The 26,499-nt window shown below is 37.4% G+C and overlaps 2 protein-coding genes and 1 long non-coding RNA gene across 4 annotated transcripts; all 3 read left to right on the forward strand.

Annotated features, from left to right (window-relative positions):
- The first annotated feature begins 4,560 nt into the window (after window positions 1-4,560).
- On the forward strand, window positions 4,561-6,968 carry LOC126599162 (30S ribosomal protein 2, chloroplastic-like). Its single transcript, XM_050265499.1, has 4 exons — window positions 4,561-4,983; window positions 5,380-5,481; window positions 5,641-5,940; window positions 6,707-6,968. Exons 1-4 carry the CDS (start codon window positions 4,669-4,671, stop codon window positions 6,743-6,745), a joined length of 756 nt encoding a protein of 251 aa, XP_050121456.1. The 5' UTR covers window positions 4,561-4,668; the 3' UTR covers window positions 6,746-6,968.
- A 784-nt stretch (window positions 6,969-7,752) lies between these two features.
- On the forward strand, window positions 7,753-13,779 carry LOC126599149 (sister chromatid cohesion 1 protein 3-like). 2 transcript variants are annotated; one of them, XM_050265489.1, is made up of 14 exons: window positions 7,753-7,981; window positions 8,440-8,701; window positions 8,787-8,833; window positions 8,935-8,984; window positions 9,105-9,154; window positions 9,247-9,674; window positions 9,773-9,869; window positions 9,949-10,085; window positions 10,179-10,765; window positions 12,002-12,041; window positions 12,199-12,271; window positions 12,388-12,523; window positions 13,086-13,198; window positions 13,581-13,779. In XM_050265489.1, the coding sequence occupies exons 1-13, from the start codon at window positions 7,858-7,860 to the stop codon at window positions 13,182-13,184; spliced, it is 2,130 nt and encodes a 709-aa protein (XP_050121446.1). In that variant the 5' UTR covers window positions 7,753-7,857; the 3' UTR covers window positions 13,185-13,198; window positions 13,581-13,779. The 2 variants fall into 2 exon arrangements, with proteins under 2 accessions (XP_050121446.1, XP_050121450.1); XM_050265493.1 differs by having other exon boundaries at window positions 9,114-9,154.
- Window positions 13,780-17,441: 3,662 nt separating this feature from the next.
- On the forward strand, window positions 17,442-26,253 carry LOC126599167 (uncharacterized). The gene is made up of 3 exons (XR_007615040.1): window positions 17,442-17,755; window positions 19,026-19,639; window positions 25,992-26,253. It is a non-coding gene; the product is annotated as an uncharacterized LOC126599167 (long non-coding RNA).
- Window positions 26,254-26,499: the final 246 nt, after the last annotated feature.

Consider the following 26,499-nt stretch of genomic DNA (forward strand, 5'->3'; position numbering starts at 1 on the left):
TGCCTTCCTTGCTTTTAGATATGCTCTACAATGCAATTTTTTGGGTATTCTAATTGTGAAATTCAATAAATCGAATAAACTAATCTAATATTGTTTATATATGAAAACAACATTTCACTTTAAGCTAACCTTACAACATTTAGACGCATGCGGGTGGGAGCAAATTCTTGTCTCAAATTGAATTGACGAAAATCTACGTACACAAAGAAAAGAGACAAGCAGTTGGCATTGGCTATAAGAGTGTGCTGAGAATTCTTGATTATCGAAACAAAGTAGTTGGCATTGGCTATATATAAAGAACTAAGGAGTAAACTCTAGTGTTTAGGTTCGTTAAACCTCTTAGCAGAGTGTTACCTAGTCTGCACATCGATGAAACATTATTCCTTTAAGATTCCCATAATATACTTTGGGGTGGATGTAGAAAACTAAAAAAGATGTAGTTTGTAGTTGCGCAATTAATATTGGTCTTCAAAATCAAATAGGAAATTGATCTTCAAGGTGGAATAGGAAAGCATTATTCAAAGTTCAATGGGAAAACAATCTTCTTCCTTGATCTCCAAGTTAGCTTGAGAGATTTAATTCTTTTAGGATTTCAACAATGAATGGGATACTGTTTCTTCATTCATTGTTGAAGCAACTATCAATAAGGGTGCTTGGACTCTTCTTTCTAATCACAAATATTTGCATAAGCATTCGTCGAGAGCAAAGAGCAAGCAATTTCTGAAATTTCTAGTGAGTGTCAAACAATCCAACTTCACATTTATGTCGAGAAAATCAGAAATAGTCGAAAAAAAATTCGGTGTTGTTGTTGGTCGCACATGCAAGTTGGGCTACGACTCTGTCAACTGAGCAGCCCTAGCCGGATTGGCTTGACTCGATTGGATATTATTTGGCTTTTGCCACCAATGACTCAACTTGGCTTGACTAGCAACTTGGGCTAGACTTTTTTTTAATTTTTTTTAATTTTTTTGGCAACTTGTTGATCTTCGGCCTTCTTTTTCATGATAGGTGAACTATGTCTCTTAAAAAAATCTATTGTCTGAGAGAAATCTCTTGAAGTTTATTTATATAGGCAAAGCGGCTCGACCACTTATGTGGGCTATTTTGTTCCTTCGTTGTCTAATTTGGATATTGCTGAGAGGTATCGAGATTGGAGGCAAAATGACCTTTATGTTTTCCCTCAAAGAGTCAAAGCTTGGTTGGTCGGTGATTATTTTTGACATACCCCATTCCGAAGGAGGGCATGATGGCCGTCACGTGAGAGTGACGTAACCATTTACACAGTTCGGAAGCTTTAAAGATACAATTACTAAGATGTAACACCCGAGGGTGAGTCCTACTTTTGTGGATTCTGTCATAACACCGTTGGATTCCTCGTGGCCACCAAAGCTCTGCTATCTTGAACCTGGAGGGGTGCAAAACAAAGTTGAGTGGGTCAGTAAAACAAAGTTTTTCGAAAACATTTCATTTAACAACATTTCTAACCCCTCGCTGTAAAACATGTATACTTTCCAAAAAAATAGTATATATATAACCATATATAATCTCAAAACTCAAATCACAAGTCTTTAACACTTTTCAAGAAAATATGCCATGCTATGCATCAAAACATAATAAAGATACATCAATATAACAGGTAAAATAAAGAATCAATCGAAGACCCTGCATCTGTCATGTACGGTTAATTCTATAGCTCAATATCCAATCCAACCGGAGTCATCACTGTGACCTGTACGGCACTACTCTGCACATAAATCGGAACTACCTACAGTAGTCTGTACGACAAAAATGATGTAAGAATACGTTCTAGTGCTTTTCTCATCAACAGCTGTATAATAATCTAAAGTCACCTACAAGTCGGAACCACATCTAATGGTCTGTACGACATGTCAGAATCACCACTAGTGATCTGTACGACATGCACCTACTTGGATCCAAGGTGAGCGTGTGGTGCGGGGTGAATAATATAAGCACTAACACCAGGGGTGCAAGTTATGAGCTCTCAACACAATTCACATCAATAATAAATCATATGAACAATATAAAACTCACCTGATACTACAACACCATTTAACATATACGCATTACATACTAATTCACATAATTCATATATATATGCATGACATTTTAAAACATACTTTCATTTAAATTCAATTTCTGGGATAATCAATAGTATATAGGTATATACAGAAAATAACTACCCACTCACCTGGAGTTTGCCCTACAACTCCCTAGCACAACACATCAAGGCGTCATGACGATCGGCGCCTAGAACAATAATCAAATCAAACCTCAGAATTCATATCGATAGAATATATAACTTATATAAAACACGTCACTACGCAGTTCGATCTGGAAGATCTGTAACTCAGATTTCCAATCCATAACTTCCAGAGGTCCACAATATATCTCTAGAACAACATCCTAAAATTTCCTTACCATCCAACGGTCGGATCTCCGTCAATTGTCAAAACCAAGTGACGGTTAACATTCTATTTTATGAATTTACAACTCCAATTCCGGAAGATCCATAAATAGGATTCCCAATCCGTAAATTCCTATAATCCTCAAATATTACGTATTACAACGTATCAAAGTTTGGTGACGATCTAACGGTTGGATCGTCAATTCACATTTTCACCTAACCACGAATAGTAACGAACTTAGGTTCAATTGCTCAATTTACGTCAATCAATTATCAAACTGAACCTAGAACATTAAACACATGCTAAGAACGACATTGGCAGGCCACTGCCCACGGGCCGCCGCGAGTGGCGGTCGGCCGCCTCGGCTCGCCGGAAAATCCAACTATCTCAAAAAATTACCAAAATTTACAGAAATGAAGATCTCAATGAGTAGAGTAAACTTTATACTTGAGGCCAATGCCAATTTGGCTTGGAAACACTTCAATTTCACCAAAATTCGTGCGGACCCTAGAATTTGGTGTGCTTCGATTCGACCTCCAAACTTGTTCCAACGCCTCCACCACTGCTTGGGCTTTGTTCCTGGGTTCTAGGGAAGTCTAATGGTAATGGTAATTGAAGGAAAATGTTTCACAAGTGGTGGATTTCGAGCAATGTTCCTCACGGCACCCACCTTCGGTTTTTGAATAAATTACCACCAAATTCCTTCTAATTTTGAATGGGAATGGAAGAGGGAAGGCTAGGAAGTTGTTTCTAGGTCGTGGTTCGAGAAAATTCATCGGAAAGTGGCCGGGAAATAGGTGAATTCGACCTTGGAGCTCGGCCGGGTCGCGCGGGTCAAGAAGAAGACCCGGTGGTTCCCCTCCTTTTCCTTCTCCCTCATTTCCTTCCTTCCACTTTTCTGGTTGGCCATCCTCTCCTTCTCTCTTCTCTTGATTCGCCAGCTCTCTCTCCTTTCTCTCTCGGAGCTCCTGCTCTCTTCCCCTGGTTGGGCAGCTTTGCCCAATCTCTTCTTCTTCTTCTCCACCAGTCACACACACACACACATACACATACAAAACCTTCCTTCATCTTTTTATTTTTATTTTCCTTCACTTACATCCGAGCCATCCATTTCATATTTCCTTTAATCTGGGCCATCCAAATGGCACACCAAATTTTAATAATAAAATTCATAAAATGCCCAAACTTCAAACTTTAAAATCTTTTTCGTTATAACTCCAAATCACGAATCGTCTGCACCCACGCTTCTGTAGCGACGAGTACTACGAGGATATGTCAAGAAAACAAATCTTAGATGGCACGACACAACGATTAACCTCAAATAATGCGCGTGCCTTAAAGGGCATTTTTGTAAAATCCTTTATTAAAACTTTAAAAACTCTTAAAATCAGGGACGGACTGTCACAATTTTAGCCTGGAATCGTGCATGAATGTGAATAATAGCAGAGATTAGTACCTAAATTAATAACGTTACACCATCTCATGTACTTACAGAAATTATTAAAGAAATAAACTGAGAAACCTATCACTCACCGCTCCGCCACTCCAAGGTTCTTCCTCTTATTGTCTATTTATGGTAATATTGTTTTTGTCTTAAGAAAATGCCCTAGCATTTTTTGGATCAATATTAACACTACTATCTCTACTATTAATATAATTCTCTTTATCAACTAAAAATATATGAAAAAGAAAAATTATAGTAAATCACACATACAATGATTTTGCTATTTTTTTTTCTCTCACAACCATGTGATCCCCTATTTTCCTCCCACCTCTCACTCTCCTCTCCTTAATTTCAAATCGTTAAAAACAAATCATTATTCTTATAAAATAATATTTCTCTCACACTTGGCCTTTACTAGTAAGAAAATGGGAAAAGAGTGTCCAAGAAAAATTGAAATGAAGAAAGAGGTTCCATTCATATCTCATATTACCGAGAAATTTTTAGTTGTGATGAAAATACAGATGGTACATTACGTGTTTTTATGCAATAGTGGAAAATTTTAATTTTTAAGTTATTAACCTTTTAACACACATAACCCACAATTTATATAGGAACATATAATGTACTATCTCGTGTGACAGTCACACTGAAAAATCTTTTCATCTTACCCGTGGGTGAGATACCTTTGGAGACCAAAATCCCAGCAAGATAATGGGATAATGAAATTGAAGCCTTCCTCCTCATCAACTTTCCCACCCTCTCTCCCACTCTACTCGCTAGAACCCCATTAACCCAAAGATGGCTACAATCTCATCCATATTCTCACCACCCAATCTCCTTCACCACCCCACAAAACCCATTAAAACCTCACCTAAACTGCCCCTCCAAATCCTCAAACCAACCCAATTTCAGGGCTTTCACAAACTCACTTCCTCCTATCTGACTCTGACCCCCAGGCACTCACAGAGGCTCTTCGCTGTCGCCGAAGAAGTCGCGGCGGACCCGGCTTCGAAGGCTGCCAGAAGAGTCTACATTGGTAACATTCCCAGGACTGTGGATAATGCTGAGCTTACCAAAATAGTCGAGGAACATGGTGCTGTCGAAAAGGCTGAGGTATCTAAAAAATTTCCGTGTTCCTTCTGTCTCCCTTTAGTATTTTCATGCATTTTTGTGCTGTTTTGATTGTTGGGTTATTGAAGATTTCAGAGCTCAGTGTGATTAGTATTTGATATTTGGTAGGCACTACTTTTGTGTTTGTTACGTTGAGAATGTGTTTAGTTTTGTTAAGTTGGTTTAATTGGTGCAAAGGGAATTTGTGTTTATGAATTTAGTTTTGTTTGTCGCAAATCTTTAGTTATATTTTACGAAAGGCGAAATTTGGTTTACGTCAATAAATACTTCCATGGGGATATGTGTGGAGAATTATATTGAAGAATGCTTTTTCTATATGAGTTGACTTTACCATAACAAAGAAAAGAGATGGCCATCTTTCCTTCCTTTTGGGCGTAGGTGATGTATGATAAGTACTCTGGAAGAAGTCGCCGATTTGCATTTGCTACGATGAAGACTGTTGAAGATGCAAATGCCGTGGTTGAGAAACTGAATGGAACTGTAAGTGTTTCCAAGGTTCATAAGTTTATATTGATTAAAACACTGTTAAAATTCATCTACTGAAATGTTTTCTGCACTCTATTGGCACTTTTTTAAGTTTCCGTAGTAAGATTTTATTAATTGTTGGAAATCAATTAACTCCAGCTTGTTGTTATACAGGAGATCGGAGGACGTGAAGTCAAAGTAAACATAACTGAAAAACCCCTGCTACAAGCGGACACATCACTTGTTCAGGCAGAAGAGTCCCAATTCATTGACAGCCCCCACAAAGTTTATGTTGGAAATCTTGCGAAGGAAGTAACTACGGATACACTCAAAACCCTTTTCTCTGACAAGGGAAAAGTTCTTAGTGCAAAGGTTTCCCGGGTTCCAGGGACCTCAAAATCTAGCGGATTTGGGTTTGTTTCTTTTTCCTCGGAGGAGGATGTAGAAGCTGCAATCTCATCTTTCAACAATAGTGTAAGTTTCTAGCTGGTGTACCATGTTTTAGAGGAAGCTTGGAATCTAACTATGCAACATGCGTACATATATTCACTTGCACATATTTATGGATGTTCTGTTTAGTTTTTGATACACTTGAGCCCGTTTGTTTATATTCTTATATGTTCTTATGGCAGTTTTCATACACTTTTATTATAGAACATATGACAGACAACATGCACCATTATCGAAAATGTATTACAAATCATGGCTACACTACATATACGTAATGCTTAATTGCTTATGCATCTAGAATCACCCCCGTCAATCTGACTTAATTCCTTTGTTCAGTGAACTTTTTAATCACCAACGATGAGCCAAATTGCTGCAAGTCTTGTATAATTCTCCAAAACTTTTTAATCTGCATGGTATTTCGTCCCTAGTTGCCTTTTAGTCTGCATAATTTCCTGCAAGTCTTGTATAATATCTTATCCCTAATCAGAACACCCTATCCCATCCTCCAAGCTGTATGCTTCCTTTTGGTTTCTATTCCTGCTCATGGTCATGTGTTACTACTACTAGTACCACTACTATTAATGTATGTTGTCGATAAGTTGAGTTGGTACTGATAATATATTGTTCTTTTATCTTGATGGATTGTGCTTTCGTCATGAATTTCTTGGAAGCGATTCTTCCTTTATTGCAAATAATCGAAACTGTTTGATTTCCTTAGCAAATTGAATCAGTTGCTATCCCCGTTCATCGCGTTAGACCATTTATTTGTATTACTTATTGTTCATTGCAGTTGTTCGAAGGGCAAAGAATTCGTGTGAACAAGGCATAGTAGAGCTGGCAGAAGAGAGTTTGCAATTGTATCTATTGTATCAGAAATTAGGGTAGGCCACATATGAGCGAAACAAAAAATCGAAGTCATTTTTGTAGTTTCTTATGGTTTCGATCTTAATGACATTGTCACGACCTTGAGGGTTTCTGGTCATTCATGGTAGAAGCTGACTGGATTGAAAGTATCAATATATGATATAGCATAATTAGTGCGTCTGATTTTATTCTAGCTTATCTTGGTTGAAACTGCCTCGAACTTGAACTAGATTTGAGCATCCGTTGAGTTAAAGTAATCTTGCTCAAGCGTCGTTTTGGATTAGGTTGGATTTAACTTGTTTAACGGTCAATATTAAGATCAAAATGATGGCTTTTGTTTTGATCCATGTTCCTTAGTAGGACATGGAATGCCTTGTAATTTTGAGTGCATTCTAGAATTTGTGACATTTGATGTACAATGGTCATTAGCACATTTGTTTATGCATCAACTGTATTACGTAAAATCTAAAAAGACTGATCTGAAGTTTTTTTCGACATTTTTACAATTAGAAGATTAATATGTTTCAAAGAAAACAACAGAGACGAACAATACTCAAGAGATGTGGCATGACCTTGGGGAATAACAAATTTCAGTTTTAAGACTTCGAACAAAGTTGAGGTGTTTCGATAGCTTCATTAAAAGGAAAATAGTTTCTACACAATTTTTTTTGGGTCGAAATTAAAAAGAATGTGCAAAAGGTGAAAAAAGATTTGCAAAACCGCTCTCTGGTTAAAATTAGGCAATAATAAAAATTCCAAAGCAAGTTTCCGCGAATAAATTTACGACTAACCCCGTCCCGCGCCAAATTAACAGTAAGCAAGTGCATGGCAAGAGTCGTAATTCTTGTAAACGTCAAGGGCTATTCCCGCTCCAAATAGGCGCCACTTTTCGTTTCCCGCGCCCCGTCTTCGCATTCAATCTCCAAATAACCCTAAAACCCTCCATTTTCTTGCTCCACCCTCTCTAAGAATTCATATAAATACACACACAAACACAATCAAAGCGCTGTATTTATATATAATTATATATCAGTTTCGGCATTGAAGAAGAAGAATTGAGAGAAGGAAGGCGGAAGGATGTTTTATTCGCAGACGTTCTTGGCTCGGAAGGGCCCACTGGGAACCGTCTGGTGCGCGGCCCACCTCCAGAGCCGGCTGAAGAAGTCCCACTATACTTCCACCGACATCCCCTCCACCGTTGGTCCGTAAAACCCCTTTCCCTTTTGTTTGATTGCCTTAAATTTGAGTTTTTCCTTCTTATTCTGGGTGTCTCATCATATTCTGAATCCAGTGCTGCTTTCTGATCAAATTGGTGTTAAATTTCGAAACTTTGTTGCAAAATCATCGTCTTTTCGGATAAAGTTTTGTTCTTTTCTTTAATTTTGATAAAATTTATAGTGTGTGAGTAGTAATATTCTTTGTAATAAAAGAAAAATTAAAATTTGTTTGGGTTCGAATCACTTGATTATTTTCCCCCCTTTTTGATTTTTAATCCCTTGTTGCGAATGTTGTGGGTTTACTGTGGGCTGAATTGCTCCATGTTATTTAGTATAAGTTTAAATTTGAGGATATATTTATGTGCGATTTCTCATAAAAAAAAACCTTAAATGTGGAAAAAATCAATTGGCTTTACAATGTTTGTATGAATGTGTTTATCAGATCGCATCATGTTTCCGGATGTTCCTATTGCACTGAGAATGTCAGGACACCTTTTATTTGGCGTTGTTCGGATATACTCCAAGCAGGTCGACTATCTTTACCAGGACTGTAATGTTGTTTTGACTACCCTAAGAAAGACTTTTGCTTCCATAGACTTGAATTTGCCAGAGAATGCAATGCAAGCTCCAGTTCAGTCCATCACTTTGCCGGAAACATTTGACCTTGATGCTTTGGATTTGGATGGAGGCGTGTTCGGTGAGGGGTAATATTCTCATTAAACCCTTTTCATTCATCTTTCTATTCTGCTTCTAAATGAATGTATGATGCAAATGACCTTGTTTCCTCAGGGCTTATGATAATCATCACGCGAGTCAGGAGGACATCACACTACCAGGTTGTAGAAGTTAATTGCTGTTTGGAATTCTCATCTTTATTATTTGTCTTTGTTATGTTCATTTGATGAAAGTCTTAAAATATTTTAACTTTGTGTCACAGATCAAATTCCTATTGCAACAGACCGTTATGTCACTATAACTTTTGACGAGGTTGACATTTTTCTTTTCCAATGATAGAGTTTATTGTTTCTGCTCTTCTTTACATTTATGTTTGAATGGTAAGGTACTGGATTTGTATTGTTACTGAATGAAACATGTGTTATTTTTTAGGATATCCAGAACGAAGTTTTTGGTTCAGATGTTGCTCCCATGGATGAGGAGTATGATTCCCTAATGCACTTAAATTTAATGTATGGTTCAAATATTTTTTCACAAAGCTGTAAATTTATTGGTTATATTTAAATGGTTACAGCATCCACTCTACAACTCCAGGCGAGGGTGTTCCTAGTGATCGCTTCACCCCTCCAAATAAAGAAGCTGGAGTTATTCAAGACGCTCTTCCTGACAACAGTTCCCTTCAGTATGTTCAACCAACGGAAGTTCTGCAAGATGATGCTCATCTTCCAGATGACGGTTCCCCTCAACATGTTCAACCAATGGAAGTTATGCGAGATGCTGTTCCTCCAGAAATTGTTCCTATGGTTGCTCTCAATAACGGCAATGATCTTACTGAACCTGACAAATCTATTAACCCAGAAATGAATGAGAAAGAAGTACTTTCTCCAATTACAGAGGAGAATACTCCTTCTGGTGGGCCATCTCCATTGTCCCTGCCAAGTTCAGGACCACGAGCTTCTGTTGCTTCTTTGCCAGAAATGAATGAGAAAGATGTTTCCTTTCGTGAGTAGAGTTCTCATCGTCTATAATGTCCTTAATATGTAGCATTAATAAGACACAACTTTGTTTTTTCCCTTGAATGTTTCTCTCTCCTGTTGCAGAAATGCAATCAACACCACATGTTGAGCAACCAAGAGCAAGAGCAAGAGCAAGGAAGAGAAAGCAGTATTTTGATGAGACCCTTGTGTTATCCAATGAGTATGGTTGCACATGTTATTACTGTAGGGTCATTGTTTCTTCTGGTATTGTTTACTGAGATAGGTTGTATATTTTGCAGGTTTATGAATAGGACTATTCAAGATGCTAGTGATTTAAAGCGTAAAAAGAGGAATATTGCCTACTCTACTTTGGGTGTTTGGAAGTTGAACAACAGTCTAAGAAAGGAACAAATATTTTTCCAGCCTTCATTAACTGGTGAGGGGATCTTTTCCCTTCATGTATTTCTCTCACTGCTTGTTTTCTATTTTAATGAATTTTTTTAAGGAAGATCTTGGTGTCTGCTTGTAGGATTGTGTTCGGATCTTCGTAACATTTTTGACAAGGACTATATATCCAAACAGTCCCATTTGGTTGAGGGAGCTCTTCCAGTCTCTGGATCTGCAACATCTCCTCCTACAACTGAATTCTCCCCAGAGCGCGGTGTTCCACCATCTCTTCCAGTCATTGAAGTTTCCACAGAGTTTAATGGCGCAGAATCTCCCCCAACAATTGAACGTTTTCAGCATGTTGAAGAACATGATGGTGGAAATAACTTACCAGAGCATGAGGGTGCACAATCTCCGCCACAAATTGAACGTTTTCAACATGTTGAAGAACATGATGGTGGAAACAACTTACCAGAGTATGAGGGTGCACAATCTCCTACCACTCAATATGACTTTATTCCTGCTCCATCTCCAAACTTAATGTCAGCTTCAGTTCCTCCATTGGAAGCAAGCACTGGAACTCAAATACTGCTGATACCGGATCAAACAGCATCGACTAGATTTCACGAATCTGTAAATGAAACACCAAAGACAATGTTTGAGGAGTGGGTAGGTCTGGAGAACACTGGTCTATCAAATAATCCTGAGTTCAACGATTCTGCTGAAGCAGTAAGTTATTTAGTATTTGGTCCTATTTGTGTTTTGTGTAAATTGTGTTTGGCTTTGATATCAATTTGCCTTGTTTTACTGTTTATTGCCAATTTGTTGGAAGCCTTAAGTTCTCCTTTATGTTTGCGTGAGATGCATTTAAGGTTTAAGGCTCAGGGGAACTTAATAGAGAACCTAAGGCTTGTAAAAACAGCTCATGTTATTGAGCACAGTTCATTATACTGAGCTTTATAAATGCCTTGCTTAGCCTTGAATAATAAATTTTACAAAAACTATAGGCAACTATTGTATCAACAAGAAAAGTATTCCACTCATATATATAGTAAAATGTGAGTATGATCTATTTGGAACGGAAGATAAAAAGGACAATTAGCATCTCTCATATTACTTAATGAATTCTCTTGAAATATTGAAATACCTTAAAAAATCATCAACCAAAAATATTGAAAATTTCTGTATTTCGATTAGTTTTACATAAGCTTTATGTGATTTTTGCAACAAAAAAGATCAATGTATGAGCCACATTTCTTAATTACTTGTCAAGCTAAAGACAAATTGATGTAAAACAGTAAAAGCATGGTACTAGTTGCCAGACCGGAAACAAAGATAAAATGAGATACAACTCCTTTAATGAATATTACCTCATAATCGATCTGAAAGGTTTTAATAAAACTTCTGTTTTTTTTTACCAAAAAAAAAAAAAATGAAATACAAAAACTACGAATGCATGTCACCCAACACATAAGCAAAGTACTAAAACGAGGGCAAGACTAGTATTTATTTTTAATTACCATGCACTTCATTTAGAGGACCAGATTTTTATTTACAGACTATATGTGCTCTATATTTTGGCGTGGGATGGGCATGTCCCCATTATTCTCCCTATAGCCTTTTATTTGGAGTCTCAAGTATATAATCTTATTCTTATTTTTATGATAATCTAACTCCTAACCCTCGTTCATTTTGACCTTCTTTTCCTTGTGGACTAATTGTAGAAGTTGAACTGTTCTTCTTACCTTTATATAGGATTATACACTTTCGACCTGCCATGCATTATGTGATGTTACAATTGTCATAATCTATCATTCATAATATACCATGAGAGACTTACTTTTTATTGTGAAACCCCTTTCGATGAACCAGTTAACTCCATGTATTAGTGCATAACTCCACTTTTTCCCGTCTGAACAGTTAACTAATAATTAACATTCTAACTTGTTGAAATGTTCATTGTAGGGTCTTTTTTTCCTAGAAGCAGATGGCAATACACCAGCTGGTAAACTCAGAAATCTTTATTTAATCTGTTATTCGAGAGATCATGTAAATTGTGCATAATGTTTTTCTTGGCTGCCTGTTCAAATAAGCGTACACATTCTTCATATTCATTTACTTTTGTGTACACTGTTTGGATGACATATCTATGCTTGTACCAGGATCTCAAGCGACACAAGGAATACCGGGATCTCAAGGGACACAAGGAGTTGATTCATTGTCAGTTAGAACCAGGTACTTCTCTTTCAATTGTTTCTTTTCTTTATTTACACAGGATTTAGTTAGTCACTGTATTTATGTATGGCTCATTATATTTATTTTTCTTATTATTCTCCCCGTTTGGTATGCAGGGCTGTGGCTCAATTTTTGAAAAGGGAATCTTCTATCTCCTCAATTTCAGAAGACGTCACTGGAGATCTCAGCTTGGACAAAATTTTAGAAGGAAAAACTAGAAAGCTATGTGCCCGAATGTTCTATGAAACACTGGTAATCTTTTGAGCCATATCAGTTAGGTTCTCTTGTTTGAATGCAAGTTTTTTTTAGAAGTCCTCCAAGTATTTGATGTGGCATGGATCTTATGGTACATCACAGATTTTAAGAGCAACTTATTCTTATTCATTTTAGAAGTAATAGGAACAAGGGAGCAAAATGTTTGCATAGTTTTCAATGCACAACTTGGGAGTTGATGTTCATAATAACCTAGTTATGGGAAATTGATTCAGTTATCCAAGTTTTATTTCTTTGTTCAATAACGTTTATGTCTGCTATCTGTTCCCGCAAATGTCACTCCACAAATAATAGCCAGGAAAATCTGTCTCTTAGCAGCAGAAGTTTCTCAAGTCGATTTTACATCAAGTCAAATGTTTTGGACTCAAATTATTTCTATGTTAAATTGGTTTGTTATCTGTTTTCTTATATTCTATGAACAAGTAAAAAATATGCTCCCTTTTTTTTCCCGGGTCAAGGAAACTTATACTGCCTGTAGAAGTACTAATTGAGCACGTATTGGTATATAACTACTAATATGATTGTTCATTGTCACTTTCAGGTTTTGAAGACTTATGGTCTTGTTGATGTAAAACAAGAAGTACCTTATGGTGACATTATCTTGACATTGAACCAAACCCTATCAAAAGCTCAAATTTAAAAAGACGATATGAGGTAATTAAGAGCATGCTTATCATTGCAATATTTTTCCTGGAATCATATACACTTTGATATGTTTCAGTATTCGGGCTTTCTGATATTTAGCCGCTCTGTAAGACTTGGCATGAGTAGCAAGTTTTGTGTAATCATGGTGTTTTAACCACAAAGGTAGCTACACTGTACTTGAGGTAAATGAGCATTTAAAAATGCTTGGGAGAAAATCCAAAACACGGGATTATACTGTTTTTCAGAATCTCAGTAAAACATTTGTGATTTTAGAGTAGTTCATATTCTCATGGGTCGTCTTTCTTTTTGCTTTTCCAGTTCAGTATTAGCTTGTGTGTGCGCGCTCGGGCGTGCTCTTATCGTGTGGTTTTTTATTTTCTGTGAGTTGCAGGGATTGGGTGAAAGGACATGGAGGATATGCAGTTGAGTTTGTACAGAAGTTGCAGTGGAGTTTATAATTTTTGACCTCAGAGAAGTGTTAGTAGAGTCCACATGTGTATAACTAGCAGAGGAGGTTGTGATGTAAATTAAGTTACTCTGCTCATAGCTTGAGCATTAAGTTAACTATCTATAAATTGCAATAATTTACATGTTGTAGCTCTTTAACTTGAAACTCAAATTCTGGCACACGGATATTCAGGTAGACGGTAATCACAAGCAAGTTCAGAGGAAACAAGAACAATTAGCTGCGAAATCATGACATTATTTCTTATTAACTATTGAAGTATGCAGAACACAAGTACGGCCAGAAGTCTAACAAGTCATAAACCATCCAAGAAATTCAACCATCTTAGATGTTCAAATGATACAAACTTAATTTCCAGCAAGAAGGGCATTGATTTTGTTTTCAACATGCGCTTTGTGGTCTTCAAGCCGACCCTTGATTGCATCATTTTCCCAGCGGAATAGTGTTGGAACTCCGGTCAGCTTAAACCTCGAGTCTACTCTCCAGGGGTGATATGCATTCCTCCATGTTGGTCTGTCTCCGACGTATGCTCCCAAAAGTGCAACATCAGCCATAGCTTCTAGCTTTTTGTAAGTTACAGGTTCAGCTCCACACAATCTGACATTGAACAAGGGACATCAGTGACAAGTACAATTCAATATCTTGTTTACGTTTTAACCAAAAATTTATCCATAAATTGGAGGATCATCTAGCTAAATTCTCAATGCAGTCTTTGGTAGGAGAAGCATGCAACGAGTTCTTTTACGGGAGCTCCTGGTAGAATGATGGGAAAGGACGAAACTTGCTTTTCACCTTTTTTCCCCTATGCTTTTCAAGTACCGAGCAATGCACGATAGCTACTTCCTTCTTTTCGAACATACATTCAGTATTTGTGGTGAGAAAGAATACATCTAAAGGACGAATTTCAAGTTAAACACTTTTTAACAAGAATTTTAAGATTTTGAATCAAGACGAGGTTTTCGTAGAATTTGGATTTTCTAGTGTTATTATACAAAGCGAGCAGACCCTATGCTACAATGCGCCCTATTCACTTCATGGAGGATACCGCTAGACTAGTCAACACACACATGAATAAGTATTCCAAAACCAAATAGTTTGTATCAGGAACAGTTCCAAAGGGAAAGAAGAGGTTTTAGTTTGTATCAGGAACTGTTCTAACAAAATAGTTTCCTACTCTCTTCTTCCATTACACTTGTAAAATTTCTTTCTAGTTATTTTGTAGGGATACTTTGAGTTTTGCTGAGATTCTAAATTTTGTTGTATCCTGAAAGGGATTTGCCAAGAATTGTTTAACAAACTCATGTGAGTAACACTTTAAGAAAACGACTCAAATCGTACCTCAAAGTTGTGTTTAATCTTATTCTCCATACATCCACAATTACCACAACATATAATACATCTATGAGAGTTTAAATTCAAATTGGGGAAACTTTTGGTGGCTTTTTACTGCACCAACTCCTTGGGTTGCAGTTTGGATAAAGAAAGATGTTAGGGAGACCATGTTTTAGACTATTTTTTTTTATCACACGATGTGCCAGTTGATGGTTGAATTCCTTCTTTAAATCATTAAAGAAAGAATCGAATCATCAAACACTACGTCATGTGGTTTACAAAATATGGTAGATAGTCTTTCTAGCATCACCTTTTGCCAAATTGTTTCTGCATAAACATTTGTTTTTTGTCTTTCACAAAAATTCAAACATGAGTAAACGTGATTGTGTATCCAACATGTTCCTCTCCGGATCCTTTTGGTGAGGATCATGGGGCTTCGTAAATCGTGTCCGTTCATCGTGCATCGTGCGGTTAATTTTTGTCAGGTGCTGTTTGCATTTAATTTTAAATAAAAATATTTAAAATGATTTATGACCGCACGATATACGATAAATAGATATAATTTACGGATTTCCGGAATCCTCACAAAGAGGATCCGGCTTCATTGTGTATTGTTCAAACAACGATAATAATAACGAATCTCATTGTTTTAGGCAATTATGGAAATGAGTGGAAGAAGTGTAAATCGGCGTGCAGATAACAAAATCCCATAATAGTGAATTATTTACTTTATTACTATACATTGTCGGACCGCAAAAATAAATAAATAAATAAATATTATTTATTTTTAACTATTAGAGAAATTATAAAATTACTTTTTTACTATACATTGTCGGATACAGTCAAAGCCCTGACAGAAGGTGAAACCCACGGGCCCAAGGTCAGAGACCATGATGATCTTGCCCGTAATCAGCTCAAAGGTAATCTAACGTCATTGTGACGTCGACCGCTTAATTTTATTTATGGAGTAAACTCTGTTTACTATCCTGAAGTTTTGTGGTTTTCAACATTTAGTACATTAAGTTTTTTTCGTCCTAGAGTCATACCTAAAGTATAAATTTTGGGACAGTCTCATACATCTGTTAATCTAACTGTTAAGTCTTCCGTTAATTGTGATGTGGCGCTCATGTAGACAATAACTGGACGCCACGTGGATATATATATATATATATATATATATTTTTTTTTTTAGGGGTTCAAAAAAAAAAATTTCCCGCCCAAAATTTTTTTCCCACAACCATGTACCTTACATTTTTTTCCCGCCAAAAATTTATGAAAAAAAAAATCATGTACCTTTTTTTTTTTTTTTTCTTCTTTCTCGAGGGGACGAACTGGGTTCCCTTTTTTTTTTCTTCCTCCTCCTTCTTCTTCTGGGTTGCAGGGGTTGGGTTTTGGGGGGGGGGGATGAACTCGGTTCGGTTTTCTCTTGTTTTTTTTTTTTTTCTTCTTCCTCCTCCTCCTTGTTATTATTCTTCTTCTTCTAGGTTGCACGGGGGTGGACGAACTAGGTTCGGTTTTTTTTTTTTTTTTCATTCTTCTTCCTCGGGGGGACGAACTGGGTTCCCTTTTTTTTTTCTTCTTCCTCCTCCTCCTCCTCTTTCTTCTTCTTCTTCTGGGTTGTAGGGGGTTGGGTTTTAGGGGGGGGGGTGGACGAACTAGGTTCCGTTTTTTTTTTTTTTTTTCATTCTTCTTTCTTCTTCTTCTTCCTTGGGGGGACGAACTGGGTTCCTTTTTTTTTTTTTTTTTTCTTCTTCTTCTTCTGGGTTTTGTTTTTGTTTTTTTTTTTTGCTTCTTCTTCCTCCTCCTCCTTCTTCTTTTGGGTTGCAGGGGGTTGGGTTTTTTTTTGGGGGGGGGGGCACAAACTGGGTTCGGTTTTTTTATTTTTTTTCTTCTTCCTCCTCCTTCTTCTTCTTCTTCTGGGTTTTTTTTTTTGTTTTTATCGATTATATATTCAATGGTTACGACGTTTCAAAATAAAAAAGATTAGAAAATTCATTTTTTTAATAAAAATCCCAACCGTATTCTTGTTCACTGCCCACATCAAAACTTAATAAAAATTTCTTTTGACATCTTTGTGAACAGTAATTGGCTTAGCAATTTCACTTTATAGGAGGGAAGAGAGAAAAAAGTTTGTTTATTTATTTTTATATTCATTGTGAATAGTAATTGTTTTGCCAATTTCACGTTATGTGTGAGAATAAATTAGAGGTGAGCAAACGGGTAGAGGAACAGCGGGTCGGGATGGATAATCTAGGTTCAAGACGAGTACGGGCCGGTTCTAAATATTTTAGAGAACAAACGGGGCGGGATGGGCTGCGCCACTGTCATTTACGGGGCAGGCTAGTTCCATTTACTTATAAAAAAGGGACCCCGGACCGGCCCGTTTCTAATTTTAATGAATGGTCGAGATTAAATGATAACCTATCATTCAATCTCAACCGTTACTTGTCATCCTCCCGTGTTCCAGAATTAGTCCACTCACTCCACTCCCTCTCCCTCGACTCCAAGTTCCAACTCTCAAACTCCATCGTCTTCTCGACGACATCGCCTCGACGACATCACCCATCCAGCCTCACCGCCGTCGCGACCCACAACGGCACCACCCATCCAGCCATCCTCCTCGACAAGATCCCAGAGAACCCAGGTCCCAGAACCACGACGGCTCGATTCTTCTCTCCTCTTCGACAACACAACGCCGTCGCGACCACCATCACCCCATCACTGCCGTCGAGGACGCTGCTACCAGCCATCATCCCTCTAAAATTTAGGTAATTTTGAATTAGGGTTTTGTTATTAATGTGAATTTCTGGTGTAGGGATTTTAGGGTTTTTAAATTACAGTTTGTAGATTGGTGATTGATCATTGATCTGTTGGAAAAATCCCCTAAATTATCTGGTGTAGGGAATTTCATGCAATTCTTCATTTATAGCCTTGATATTGATACGGGCTGATAAATTTGTTACCACAGAAATGGCAGCTTTGACTTTCCCTTATCACATCATCTATAAAGACTCTTTTGAAGCCAGCAATGGTTAAATTGCTGCTACGTTGAACTGAATTATGTTTTCTGAATTGTGCAACAATGGTTATGAGTAATCGAACTAAGTAATGGCAAGGGTTCGATCATGTGAAAGTTGCGGTAGTGCAATTTAATTGAGCCTCCGTTTATTTCTTTCTGTTGTGAATCTTCTCCCATGCTCAGCTTCTGTGAGTTCTGTTCTAGTCTGGAATTGGATCCTTTCTCTTGACTCTTGAGAGCTGCATTTTAAGTTGTCGTTGTCGTTGTAGTCATTCTAGTATGCCTTGTATGCTAAATAAGTTGTTTTGTTGAACTCTATCAACAATTCGTTTCGTATATACTGACATCAAAATGTCTGCAACATTGTATCCAGTGACCATTACAATAGTGTTGTTTTTCTGATTCTAGTTCTGTTTTCCTACTTTGGATTGTTTCACTTTTTGAATTGATTTTCGAAGAACCGAGTAATTAAAAGAGATACACACACACACACATACACACATACACACATATTCCTGTCTTTGTATCTATTTGTGTACCATAGTGCATAAAGTATGGGTTGTTTAAAAGTCACGGTTTGGATTAAGGTCGTTTCTGATAGCACGCAGTCTTGATTTTTATCAAAGTGGAATGTTGGTGCGAGTTTGAATCTATGTATTGTCATATAAGCTCTTTTGTTTTACTTTGCATAAACTATGGTAACGGTATGTTAAGCGAAAAGTTGCGTTTGTCTTTAGAAGTATACAAATTAAACCTTGATCTTATGAGGGAGTATATATATTATATCTTAGGGAGGCATATATAGATGGTATTAGCAGGATGAACTCTGCCTTGCACACAGAAATTTGGAAATTGTAACTGTTGTAATGCTTTCACTGGCTATCTGTAGACATGGATGTTGTTGTTTGGTTCTTGACTGTGGTTAGTGGTTCTTGAGATTATATTGTCATGCTACGTGTTAAATGTTGTATTATTTATGTTTTTACTGATCATCTTGTATATTCTTTTCAATATAACAGGGAAGCTGTGAGCTGCCAGCATTGCAAAGGTGTTAATGTTAGAGCTCTTTTCTGTGGGACAGTTCATTCCGCATTCTTTCCATTGCATTTTGGCAACTATATTGAAGTAATAACAAAAAAAAAAAAAAAGAAAAAAAAGCAAAGGACCTGTGGACCCGGCCCATTTCAACCGGGCCGGGTTAGGTCCGGTTCCTATATTAGAATATGTTATTCCCGGCCCGTGGCCACCCCTTGAGAATGGTGATCGTCTTGGTAATTTCACGTTATAGATAAATAGTAATAATAATTGTCTTTGTTTTCTTGGTGAAGATTAATAATTGTCTTTGCCCAATAGGTTAAAGACTTAGTGCTCGTATTGGCCTAAGGCAAAAAAAAAAAAAAAATTTAGGCTTTGGGCTTACAAAAATGTCAATTTTTTTGTTGAGGACATCGATATTTTTACACAGGGGGAGAGGAAGTTTGGTTAAACCACACAATGAGCAACCTAATTCAGTATCGGATTTGTCATCCATGAGATTCGAACCTAAGACCTTTCACTTTCAAGTGAAGAGGAAGAGAAATACCATCAGATTTTACAAAAATGTCAATTAAATATTAAGATTTTTGTTGTAAAGGTGAATGGATGGCTGGCCAATAACCCATTCATTTTCTTTTACTATGCTGCTTGTGACTTGCTTCTATATAAGCAAGCCTTATGAAACACAACAAAGATAGATGTGAAGAGTTCACAGGAAAGAAAGAGAGGAAGGAAGGTAGAGGAAGAGAGAGAAGGAAGAGGAAGAGAGAGAATAGAGGAAGATGAGAGGAGATAATAGAGAGAGTTATCTTTGTACTCCTATTATTCTAAATTATAATGGAAGCACCACTGCTGCCCCGAGGACGTACTCCAGTCACACTGACTGTAGAGGAACCTCGTAAATTTTGTGTCTTGCTTATTTATTCCACTGCACACACAGTCGATTTTACAACACGTTATCAGCACGAGAAGCTCTCATGTCTGTGGAAAGCACTACTTACCTCTCACATCTATCGGCTGGAATCTCACAGATAAGAAAATCTTTTCATTTCATTCTCATATCTCTAAATGACTAATTTTCTTAAAGTAAATATACATGTGGTTATATAAGTATTGTCATTATTATTGGCAGAAAATCCGACGATCATATGAGCTTTGAAACTTCAACTTCCAGTGCTCATACAGAAACCATTCCTTCATAAAAGTTGTTCCTTATCCTCTCTCCCATAACATACCAAAATTCCAGAACCATCCAACGGTTAAATCATTCCATATCTTAGAAATAATACTACAGACTCAAAATCCGCAGAAAATTTGGCAGCCATGTAAATAGCCACTGAACTCCAACTTCCTGACATCCGATTGAAATACTTTCTTCTTGAAAGTTGTTTGTCCGCCTAGTACCTAGAACATATCCAAATTTCAGAAATTGTCAACGGTGCGATCGTCGTAGATGACTGAAACTTCAACTCAGCTTCCATTTCCGCAGAAAACTGGACAGCCATCTTATGAGTACCAAACCTTCATTTTCAGAATCTCAGCTCGAAACTGTTTCTTCACGAAAGTTGTTTGGTATCTTCTTATCCATATCATACTAAATTTTGAGTTAAATCTAACGGTTTGATCTTCTTATAAGTGGCAGACAAAGAAAAGTGTGATTATTTTGGGTAGTTGGAAAGAAAGAAAAATATACATATATAAATTGAAAAAGGGAGCAAATGGATGGTGTGTCGGTTGGACTATTTAAAGAAAACAAAAAGGTTTTGGAAGTGAGTTGCACCATTCTGAAAAAATAAAATAAAAAATAAATAAAAAAATTGGAAAGGTGGATTTTTGGTGCATGATGTTGTCACAAAAGGAGAAAAGAACAAATATTATTGGATGGTACACGGCACCATGTGAATGAATAAGAAACGAAAATATATATTTATTTATGTGAATGGTGTTGGCTTAAAACACTTTCACAAGCTCTATTTATTTAAAGCAATTTATTTACAGTGAGTAGCATTATTACCCTTTGCTTTAAAGCTTTGATATTTATGTGCATGGTGTTGGTTTAAAGCCCATGTCACAAGCTTTATTTACTTTAAAGCAATTTATTTACCATGGACGGTTTTACCGCCTACTGCTTTAAGTTTTGATTTATGTGAATGGTGCTGAATTAAAGCCCTTGTCACAAGCTTTATTTACTTAAATGCAATTTATTTACTATGGTTGGAATTACCGCCTAGTGCTTTAATTTATTTATTGTACTTATCTTTTGTTACTATGAGTATATACAGGATCTGAAGTTCCTTGATCAGATCAGAACCTGCAGTTTCTTGATCCTCATCATATAAAATGATTGGACCCGAAGTTCCATCATACAAAAGGATCTGGCATGAAGTCCCTTGATCCTGAAGATCAGGACATGAAGTTCCTAGATGAGTACCGTAAGTTTGAAGTGCCGCAGTGCCTTAACTTAATTGTAATAAAAGCCATAAGAGTCTTAGTTTACAGACTATTAAATAAGGACCAGAAGTTCCTTATGTCCATACTCAAAATGGTTTAGCAGAAGCCTTTATTAAGCGAATGAAATTGATTTCCCGCGCTCTGCTCATGAAAACGAAATTGCCAATTTTCTACATGAGGACATGTAAACTTTACATGATGCATTATTAATTCGGTTGAGACATGTTACCGACCATCAATACTTCTCAGTACAACTCGGGTTTGGAACCAACCAAACATTATACATTTACGAGTTTTTGGTTGTGTTGTCTATGTGCCTGTAAGACTGCCACAACGTACTGAAATGAGGCATCATTGCAGATTAGGCATTGATGTTGAACACCATCTATCATTCAATATTTGAAATTCTTGATTGGGGATATGTTTACCGCATGGTTTGCGGACTGTCATTTTGATAAGACAATTTTCCTGCCATTAGGGGGAGAAAATAATATTGTTCCAGAAGAACGATGAGAAAATATCATTCCAAAAGAATAATGAGAAAAGACCGTTCCAGAAGAACGAAGAGAATTTGTCTTATTTTGATTCACGAAGCAATCAATGAGAAAATGAAATATGAATAATTGAATGATGCAACGAAAGTGATGAAATCATATATACTTACTGCAAATGTGCCTACAAGAATTGATGTCTCTGTTGGATAAAATAATGAGACAGTAAATGATTTATCTGTTGCACGCCTGAAGCGTGGCAGATTTTTAGACTCAAAAGGTTCAGTTATTCGAAAGAAGAATAATATGGCACTACTGAACTATTGCATTCCCGAAGCATAACTGTTGCATGCCAGAAGCATGACAGTCGCCGCGTGGATACACGTCCCAGATATGACAATCCACAGACATGGGAATATTGATGTCTCATGCATGAAGCATGATTGACGTATAGGTTCTAAATGACTCAACTCTTGGAAGTGGAGATTAAAATCCAAGCTCTATAACGCTCAAGAAGAGGTTATGATCCGCATTCTCTAAACTATGACTATCCTGGAAGAGATAATGTAATGCCCTTGAAGAGGCAATGGATATCCAAAGAAATGAAAAGCTTTTATGCATGCGCATGCATATGAGAATATGGGATCACGGATTGATGATAACCAATGGTAATTTTGGTTTTTACAAGTAGCTACTAAATTCATCAATAAGCTGTGTTAATATTGAGTCACGTTCTTTTGTTCGTCGACAAAAGGAAAATTATTGGCCAAAATGGAGAAAGGCAATTCCATTACAATTTTGTAAGAACGTGGGCAAATGAACCTATATATATTTGAATACAATACAAATAGCCAAATGATGTTAAACCAAGGAGGTTATATATGGGCATTTGTAATATAGTGTAATACACTTACATGATATGACACAAGGTTGTAAACGAGTTCATATGAATGGAGAATTATATACGAAGGGTTGTGAGTCGCCCACATTATATCTCCATAAGTAAATCCCTCAAGTATACATGGGAGCAAATTGCTCTGTATAAATTCCAAAGGAAAATGTGTCATGAAGTGTAGAAAACCCTTGAAGGATTCAAATTGCTTGAAGTAAGCCTCTGAAGGGTAAAACATAAAATATGTACTCAATACCAATGGATGATATAAATTGCCTTAGTGAGTACTATCATTATGATATTGTTGCAACATACTAAAATCTCTTGCAAGAGTCAATGACATTAAATTATAACTCTTGAAGAGTTGATGATATTAAATTGGGACTCCTGAAGAGTCTAGAAAAATTATAAAGTGTTGAAGGAATTATTGTCTCGAGCTGCAGATCGAACAATCTACCAACACGAATCTTATCCATGATATTTATGATATTAAAAGAATCATATGGATTGAAGATTATGAGTTGAATACTCATATGATGAAGACACTAAGAATAATCATTTATCTTCGTGAGGGTAAAGATAAATTAATATTTGGTCCAGAAGTACCACATCTTAGTGAAGTATATGCTTTATTGTATTTGGCACAATACATTGAATGAAATAAAGCTTATTTATTAATATCTCCAAGAAATTACAGATATATACATACACATGAGTTAAAACAAACAAACAGGATGGAGCCTTCACAAAGGTTGCTCATGTGAAGCCTCAGTACTCGGAAGTACCCCAGAAGGGGGAGGCACTGGAGATTGATCATGTGGCACCCCAGTACTTAGCAAAACACCAGAAGGGGAAGGCATCAGTTGCTTTCGGAATCTAGCAACGAACCTCTGGTGATCACTTTGAATCCGACTTTCGGATTCCTGCAGTTGGACGAGCTTTCTTTTCATGCTCGTAGAGTAACTATTTGCAAGCACATGTAACACCCTATTCTCGTGCTTGAGCCCTCTGATCTCTTGTTTAAGACTTGCCACCTCCGCCATCAATGATTCAACTTGGCGAGTTTGAGCAAGTAGGCGTTGGCCCATATTGGACACAGAGCCAGCACACTGAACACTGAGAGCCAAGGAGTCTTGAATGGCCGACTCTTCAGACCGTTCTGAAAGGATCTTGTTATCCCTTGGAGTGAGAAGATTCCTAGCTACCACAGTAGCGGTTATGTTATTCTTCATCACAGAGTCCCCAACCGTAAGAGGACCATTAGAAGATAAGAAGGACGGGCGCCATATATTATCCTGACGCTGCTCGTCTGTATCACTCATAAGACTCAAATCTAAGCAAATGTTAGATGGGCAAGTCATTTTTCAGAAATGATGAAGGAAAAACAGAGGTCAAATAAAATTTCAGAAGTGCAAGAAGGTGGAAATTTCTCAGGCAGCAACTTTCTGAGCATACTCTTGAACGCAATTGATGTCTCTATAAAAGAAGAGGCAACAGAGCCGCTTGTTCAAAGATCGAAGCGACACGGCTCTCCGAATTTCAAAAAGCCAGATTTTCCTGAATAAAGTTCGTTGGCATTTTTCAGACGTAATCCCAGCTTTTCAGATGTCGCGTGCAATTTTGTCAAAGATCTCTGACAAAGTTGAAAACACGTAAATCTTACTGTTCTATTTACACCACAGTTGCTGACAAGAGTAAAAGCACAACACCACCACTTGCTATTGAGAAATCTCTATATATGTCGACCTCTGTTCTCCATAACAAGGCAGACCTGCAACACTGCAAGAATACCTAACTCTTCCTCATCTCCGAGAATGCATCTTCAACATAGCATCTCGAAATACTCAATTTTCTTCCTCTCCGAGAATACCTCTTCAAACATGTCACACCAGAGCAAGATTATCACATATCTTCAGGGACCAGAGCAAGATTATCTCATATCATGCAATCTCCCTGTCCTTTCCTTTGTCCTTGTTCTTACCTGCAAAGACAAGGATAAAGAAAGCAGTATGTCGGAACCTCCACTCAAACTCCAGGTAAGGAACCGACTGCCTGGAACCTTTCCTGATTGCTTACCTAGTATTGCTCTCGAGTAGTCATCTTCAACGGTTGGAGCTGGGTCTTCAGTCACCAAGAAGTGATGAGCCATCCAAATGCAAGGGTTTGCATTCCACTTCTGCACCAGGGGACAAATCCTACAAGAGAAGATGCCACATATGCATGGGGGAAAAACAGTGAAAATACTACTTAAGCAAAAGGAGCAAGTAAGGAAAGTGAAAATGATGCATTGAAGCATGTGGAGACAAGTGCAATGAACATATGCTGATTCATCCCCAACTAAGCCGAAGATCACTTGTCACGTGCAGCTCCTCATGGTCCAATTTCATTCAAGATCAAGCTTCGAAGGTCCTTAAAGAAATTACAAGTCCGATTCAAGATCAAGTGTCCACCACACTTGAATCAAATCTGCTTCAGATCAAAGGAGTAAATTCAGACATTTGGATGCAAGTCTAGCAGAAAGTCCTACAACCCAGTTCAAGAAAAAGCCTGTGGAAAGTTAACAACAAGTAAATCAACTCTTTCAGCAACTCTTCTTACTAAGAGACTAAAGCAGAACGATTAACGATCAACCTAAATGATTTGAAATCAGGGGGAGATACTCATCAGGGGGAGCATTCAAAACAGATCAAGATTTTAACGAGTCAATAGAAGACTTGTGGCCATCCAAGGGGGAGTGTTGTAAAGGTGAATGGATGGCTGGCCAATAACCCATTCATTTTCTTTTACTATGCTGCTTGTGACTTGCTTCTATATAAGCAAGCCTTATGAAACACAACAAAGATAGATGTGAAGAGTTCACGGGAAAGAAAGAGAGGAAGGAAGGTAGAGGAAGAGAGAGAAGGAAGAGGAAGAGAGAGAATAGAGGAAGATGAGAGGAGATAATAGAGAGAGTTATCTTTGTACTCCTATTATTCTAAATTATAATGGAAGCACCACTGCTGCCCCGAGGACGTACTCCAGTCACACTGACTGTAGAGGAACCTCGTAAATTTTGTGTCTTGCTTATTTATTCCACTGCACACACAGTCGATTTTACAACAATTTTACAATTATAGTACATGACTGATTTCTTTCCCACTTTGAATCATGTTTGTAGGACATGGCTATAGACTATGGCACACAACTAGAATCTTTAAGTTCTCTACAAGTGAGTCTTTCGCTCCGTGTTTGAGAGTTTTTCTCACTTTTGTGTGATTCGTTCAATCTTGAACAAATCTGGTGGCACCAACCCTAGCTTTGGCCGGGGTAGGTTGTCGTTTCCCCCTTTCTTTCTTCATCTTCTTTTTCCTTTACTTCTACTATTCCCCCCCCCCCCCCCCCAAAAAAAACAATTTCTCCACCGATTTGTTCTGTTCCTTTGTCCTTGTGGGTATCCATATTCTGATTTTTAACCATGCATCCTGTTGAGATCGTGTGTAAAGTTCCGGTGTTTCCATCACCACCACCTTCTCTATGTTGTCTGCTTTTACCGGCAGTGTCACTCATGGGTTTCCAAGTTCATCTTGGTAGTTGGCTTCTCTCGTTTAGTTGTCAGCTATCCTTATTTTATGGCTATGCTCATGG

Source organism: Malus sylvestris, chromosome 2 (assembly GCF_916048215.2).
Source record: "Malus sylvestris chromosome 2, drMalSylv7.2, whole genome shotgun sequence".
Lineage (NCBI taxonomy): Eukaryota > Viridiplantae > Streptophyta > Magnoliopsida > Rosales > Rosaceae > Malus > Malus sylvestris.

Bases quoted from the DNA above. Each gene is read 5' to 3' on its own strand.
- LOC126599162 (XM_050265499.1), top strand. From the start codon at position 4,669: ATGGCTACAATCTCATCCATATTCTCACCACCCAATCTCCTTCACCAC. The intron at 5,482-5,640 runs GTAAGTGTTTCC...GTTGTTATACAG, and splicing joins TTGAGAAACTGAATGGAACT to GAGATCGGAGGACGTGAAGT. The intron at 5,941-6,706 runs GTAAGTTTCTAG...TGTTCATTGCAG, and splicing joins TCTCATCTTTCAACAATAGT to TTGTTCGAAGGGCAAAGAAT.
- LOC126599149 (XM_050265489.1), top strand. From the start codon at position 7,858: ATGTTTTATTCGCAGACGTTCTTGGCTCGGAAGGGCCCACTGGGAACC. The intron at 10,766-12,001 runs GTAAGTTATTTA...TGTTCATTGTAG, and splicing joins TCAACGATTCTGCTGAAGCA to GGTCTTTTTTTCCTAGAAGC. The intron at 12,524-13,085 runs GTAATCTTTTGA...TGTCACTTTCAG, and splicing joins GAATGTTCTATGAAACACTG to GTTTTGAAGACTTATGGTCT.